The 6,410-nt window shown below is 38.9% G+C and overlaps 1 protein-coding gene across 1 annotated transcript in view; it reads right to left on the minus strand.

The window, feature by feature from the left end:
* The window catches only part of LOC104500577 (liprin-beta-2-like), a gene marked incomplete at its 3' end in the record, with an annotated part of 65,109 nt that overhangs the window by 3,396 nt on the left and 55,303 nt on the right, over positions 1-6,410 (minus strand). Inside the window, 6 exon segments of the mRNA XM_010144242.1 lie at positions 647-707; positions 1,135-1,203; positions 1,460-1,524; positions 1,701-1,798; positions 3,169-3,244; positions 5,695-5,756. Of these exon segments, the coding sequence (XP_010142544.1) occupies positions 647-707; positions 1,135-1,203; positions 1,460-1,524; positions 1,701-1,798; positions 3,169-3,244; positions 5,695-5,756 (431 nt within the window).

Here is a 6,410-nt window from a genome sequence, read left to right on the forward strand (position 1 = left end):
AACCCGCGTTAGGGAGCCACACTCATGGGTGCATGCAGACACTCAGAAAGGAATCCTCTGTGGAAATACCCAATCTTTAACTACGTTCAGGATTTGCTGCCCTAACATTTTTAGTGATTTGGAAGTCAAAATTATTTTAAAAATAAAAACAAACCTATAAACAAAACTAAACTGTGGTTCAACAAAATACCTCATCATTAACATTACTTGTTGTATTTCTTTTAAATACTTTTCTTCTCTTCCAGGTGAAAAGCTGAATTGAAGGCCCAATCTTTAACTACGTTCAGGATTTGCTGCCCTAACATTTTTAGTGATTTGGAAGTCAAAATTATTTTAAAAATAAAAACAAACCTATAAACAAAACTAAACTGTGGTTCAACAAAATGCCTCATCATTAACATTACTTGTTGTATTTCTTTTAAATACTTCTCTTCCAGGTGAAAAGCTGAATTGAAGGATGGGTATCTATGGGTGTGTCAAATAGTTTGTTTATTCTAAGCTCAGCAATAGAGTAAAGGAAGAACCTGGACTGTTTTATCACACACACAACGTCAGTGTTTGTGAAACAAAAAGAATATTTGTACTTGACCCTGATCTTTTATTCATGGTATTAAACAGCAGAAATTGTGATTACAAATAAACCAACCTTTTCCAGGGACTCAGTCTGCAAGTCTTCTAAACTACTTGACTTTTTTTTCTGTGGAACCCTTGAAATAATGGCAGGCAAAAAGCAACAGTTAATACAACATAGTATGTTTGTGTCTGTTGCATCTGTATCACACGACAGCTGCATATATCACATAACACCTGCACGTAACAGGTAATTCAGAACCGAGAGATGGATTTCTTGTTAAACTTTTAGCCTAAAACTCATAGTATTGGGAACTGCAACAGATGAAGACAGAAACAGCAACAAGACGTCCTTTGGTAAACAAAGGCAACAATGTGCAGTTTTAAACCTTTTATCTATCGATGACTTTAGAGAAGCTCGTCACAAGCAAAAGTAGACAGTAATAGTTATCTGTGAACAGTGCAACACTGAGGGAGGGATTTTAAAAACGGAAAAAGGCAGAATTACAAAGAATCAGTTCTGGCTGTATGTTATAGATTTCAATTAATGTTACTCATTCTTACCTATTTATGATTTCCAAGGATTCTTCTTGCGGAGATGTTAAATTAGTTGAAGATACTGGAATGCTCCCACTTTAAATCAGAATAAAATACACTGGTTTGAGTACTACAATACACGTACCTTTTGATTATAAAACTCAGCTAATTCATTCCTGTAATTTAAACCTTATACAACTATGTATTGCAAACTCCCAGGGCAATCACTGCTTTCACAACTACCCAAAAGTTCTTGCAAAGCCAAGAATGGGCAAGACAAGATGCCAACAGTTAAAGAGATTGAATAATACTTAGGACAATCTACACAAAAACCAAGAAACAAAGGTCTTGCCTGATTTCCACAGCTTTGTGCAGCACTGCAGAGAGCACGGCTGCTGACAATTCTCCTGAAGAGGCCTATGCAAAACAGAAAAGTTTCACTTCTAGATTCTGAATCTATCATGCCCATACCAAGAAGTACAAAACTACAGCTAGGGCCAAATCCATTACTTTAGGTACTACAGAGAAACCGATACAAACAAACCACATATTACTCAGCAGAACTTGTTTCTATAAACATCTCTACTAAGTACCTCTGTTTTAAATAATTCTCCTTGAGGATTACTCAAAAGGTTCCACTTCCTTAAAGTTGTCTCAAATTCCTCTTCACTGCCACTAGAGACAGAAGAGCCTGCAAGCAATAAAGATGAGAAGTTCGAAAGGGAGAGAAACAGGCCAAAACCCACCCAACCAACCAAACCCCCCCATTTAGGGCCATACCAGACAGTCAGTTTCTAAACTCCTCTTCAGTCTTTATCTGATGCGTGTACTTTACCAGCCTCGCCACTCCACACCGCTCCTTCGGGCTCTGACTTATAAGCCAGTTGATTTGTATTAGAGCAACAAATTTACCACTTCAGTCATATGCTGTGCTCTGCCCTGAGTACCTGAGCTGCTTACGAGGCAGCTCCTGCCCTACTCATAGTTGGGTGTTCTGAGGCGAGTTCACATTGGTACCATTTCCTGACAGTGTGCCTGTTGCTTTACAGGTAGTGTGCATGTTTGACATCATCTGCATCACCATGCAGTGCCCCGTGCTCAGTTTGAGGTTGAACATGGTGAAGACACTCCAGGTTTTTCTGGATATCCCAGATCTAAACAAATACTGAAATACTCCAAATTAATTATTTAGTAGGATTTTAACTCCTAAATTGTCAAAGCTACAGTACTAAATAAAGGTCTAAATATTCAGTGCTCAGCAAACTTTCAGAGTATTTTGGAGAAGCAAGTTTTCCTTGAGGTCTCCTATGCATAAGATTGCCAACAGGAACTGGAAGGGCTGCTATGCCATGATGGAGAAATGTAGACTGACCTTAATTTAAGCACAGTAACAACTAATTTAAGTGCTACAGATGCAGCAGCTCTAGGCAGTTATGAAAAAACACCAAAATTCATGGTTAAGCCTTGGCGCTATTAGAACAGAGATCACGTGAAAACTCACTAGACATGAGCTTGGTTATCGTGGTGTTGAGGCACAAAGACCGCCAACAAACCTGTTCCTGACAACTGGCCCTTTGGGATACAATGTGAAACTTATGCCATGGTTGCTGGCGCACAGCCCTTCAGTCATGACTTGACTGTATGACATGACGAATGAGCTACTGTAGCTGAGTTCAGGATAGCTCCTTTACGTTTTACTCAACTCTCAGTGGCGGTTTCAAGCAGCTGCCCTACTCTAATCTAAAACAGATTTTGGGTTTTTGAAATGTATGTGCTACCTATGGTGAAGAGTCAGTCAACTTTTATCCACATGATTTGTACCTTGCCTTAAGCAGAAATGAGAAATGTTTATAACATTTCCGTCAAATACTTATTTGAAACAGTTATCAGAGACAGATTTCAACCCATTGATTCTATCAAAAAAGAGATTACCCTTCACAGGGAACCTTCAAAACACACCTCTAAAAATAATAAAAAAAAATAAATAAAATAAATCGCAGTGGTAGTGCATGTAGTTTTTAAAAGACCTGATAGCAAGAAATTATTTAGAAGACATTTTACCACGAGCTGCAATCATTATCTCTTTGACTCTCCGGTACTGGCTTAGCAATAGTGTTAACTCCTCTATTCGGCGGTCCTGTGAAAAGCATTAAATAAAATCGTATTTTAAATCCTGCATTTTTAACCTGCAGAAACACTGCATTACATGTTATTTCTGTGATTTTGGCCTGATTTCCCAGAAAGCAGGATCGAGTCTTTCACATGCCTCGTAAGGAACGTTTCTTCTTATTTGCCATCGTACATAACATTTGCTGGACAGTGTGAAATTATGGATATAAGGAAACCAGAGGAGTCTGACAAAACTCTAATGTGGAAATCTGCTTTCACTTTAAAGAGTTAAGGGAATATTCTGGAGTTGAACCTCAATTGCTTGAGTAGGCAGTGTTTGGTTTTTGCTAGCCTCCCACCTGTAATCGTAAAGTAAATCATGTTTATGGTTTGTACAGTCTAACAATCTAGTCATGTTCTTTCATCCTCTCTTGTAGGATACGTTCTGCATTCCAACATCTACACTTAGCCCAGTTTTGAACACACCCTTCTGAACTGAGGCAGTCAGACCTGTACAGACCCAAAGAAACGAGGTCTCATGAGTGTCTGATGCATTATCCGACTCCACTCTTTCTCCAACACCTGACACTTCCCTGTTACGTACAGAAAGCATCTCGATTCACGCATTCAGGGAGGGCACTTGCCTTCTGCACAGACACAATATAGCAATGGGTAGTAATCATTACTTGGCTGGATCTGTCATTCCTCTCATTTCTATATAAGATAGCGTCCCTGATGCTAACAAATTCTTGCTGCAGGTCACTAAGTATGTGATCTTGCAATTTGCACTCTTAGGTTTGTCCTGCTTCTTTGACCCCAATGCTATACCATTCCTGCGTGATAATGCTGCCCACTGCTGTCACTACAGAGCACTGAACACAAACTTAATCTGTTTTCACAAGCCGGTGTCAAGAAAGCCACAGGCACAGAGAAGTGAGCACTGGAAAAAACCCCAAACCTTCCCGGGAAGCTGGCAAGTATTCACCTGATGAGCTGACACTGAGCTGCTGCACTGCCACAGCTAGGTCAGCGCCAGAGAGGTCTCAGTTAAAACCTGCTCCAGTACACACATGCTGCATCACTGAGTGGAAGGAGTAACTGCTCAGACATCAGAGCCTACCACATTACCTAGTGGTAGATGATGCTGACCCTCCCTTCGTGCCTCGGCAAGCACACACAAGGCAAAGACCCAGCCATCCCAACTATGGATGGAAGCAGGAGCAAAGAACTAACACAGCCAGCGCTTTAAAAAAGAAATCAGTTATCAGCACCTTAGTTGAACATTTTCTGTCTTAAGTGACACAAGGAATACTTAGAGTTATCTGACAGCTATTTAGAGGTATTTTCCCTCAGGAAGAATATTTTATTTTGCAATATTATTGACAGTAACAGCCCTACATTAAACATTCAAGAAGCTGTGGGTTGACCATCAGCCCACGAGTTTAAGCTTTTCCAAGGAAATAACCCTCCTTTTCCTGGGAGTATATCTAGATATTAGGGCATAAGCAACCACGCTCTGTGTTCCCTCCAAATGCAAAAAACTTATGCAGACTTGGAATAATTTTGCCAAGAGATAATGCCAGGTCTTTTATTTTCCAGATGTAAATTTTGGCTTTTTGATTTAAGAACAAAATGTTGTTATGAGTCACCTTAACGTTCTCCAGAATTAACATTGCCCTGTCCAGATTCCCCACTTACTAAAGGAAGTTTTCAGGGACGTGTATTACTGTCTACTTGATCATGACTGTGTCACCATAAAGGACAATCCTATGGCCTTGTTTATCATCACAAAACAAGAATTACAATTTCCTCAAGAATTAATGTCCTGCAACCCCTCCCCCACCAAAAATAAGGAACAGATTATGTAGTAAGTCAATGGCATCTGAAGGTGGAGATTCAATATCTTCCAAGATGGAGCCTGAAACCCTGCACTTGAACCGTCGGATTGACAGACAGACAGCATACAGGTGATAAGAGACAATCCCCTATTTACCATTTAAAGGGGTTTAATTTCACTCCTCTCCTTTAGTACTCTTTTTTTTTTCCTCCCCGCCCTCTCCCCCATGTGTCTTTAAATCCTAAAAAGTGAGTCTTATTCAAAGAATGCTTTGACTTCGGTTTCATCTCACAACCTACAATAGGGATATCAACGCAAATCAGACTAAGTTGGGAGACGAAGAGCTGCCAGAGATGATGAAATCTTAGGGATCTGTTCAACAGCAGAAAAAACAGGACATTCTGGTTACTGCAGCCTTTGCTTTCTATTCCCCTTTGGAATCCAACGAGCCTCCCAAGTTTGACAGCCAAGTTATCAAGGTGAGCCACACTTTTTTTTAAAAACCAACCTTCTGTCACAATCTCATGGGATAATCAAAAAATCAGGACAACACCACGCTTACAGAAAGCTGGTTATTGAGAACATTTCAGAGATTCAAACCATTATTTCATTCTTACGTAGAATGAGGATTATTTTCTTACCTTTTCTTCATTTGCAGCCAATAATGATTCCATTCCTATCTTCAGTCGTTGAACTTCTTGATCTAAAAATGTTTTTACGATGTTATAAGGTAAATACACTTGCTGGATTTAGTGTAAACAATATATGTTTTGTGGTAGTCTCCTTATGTTCTTATGAGTAACCAAAACCACGGCAGTGGCATGGCAAATGCACTAATAAACTACATTTAACTTAAAGCTTTTCGAAAGCTGAACTATTAAAAGCACCGCACAATACAAATGTGCTGGTTTTGCTTATAAAAGGCTACACAATACTATTTTATACTCTAAAAGTCAAGTAATTAAAAAAGAAAGAAACATTGAAGCTTTTCCAAAAGATGAGAGTGTGTTTGGTTTTGGATATTTAAGGCAATAGGTTTAAGTATGATTGAAAATTAATTATATCCCATCTGAGAAAAATATTCCCCAGCTTATGAGTTCAAAGACATTCATGACAGTTAGAAATGCAAAATAACAAAACATAGTTTGTTATGAGGAAAATTTGTAAATTTTTTTCCCTTGAAACCTTTCAGTATTAATAACTAAGGTAAAATCTACATCGAGAGCTAATACAGAACTGCCTCACGCACAATTAAAAAGCATTACAAGATAGAGGCTATTCAGGAATGTTAGAGTCAAATTAATTAAAAACACACTCTCTGAACATTTACGAGGTTGTTAATCACGTCCTCCTAACT

Source organism: Buceros rhinoceros, unplaced genomic scaffold (genome assembly GCF_000710305.1).
Source record: "Buceros rhinoceros silvestris isolate BGI_N320 unplaced genomic scaffold, ASM71030v1 scaffold29099, whole genome shotgun sequence".
Classification (NCBI taxonomy): Eukaryota; Metazoa; Chordata; class Aves; order Bucerotiformes; family Bucerotidae; genus Buceros; species Buceros rhinoceros.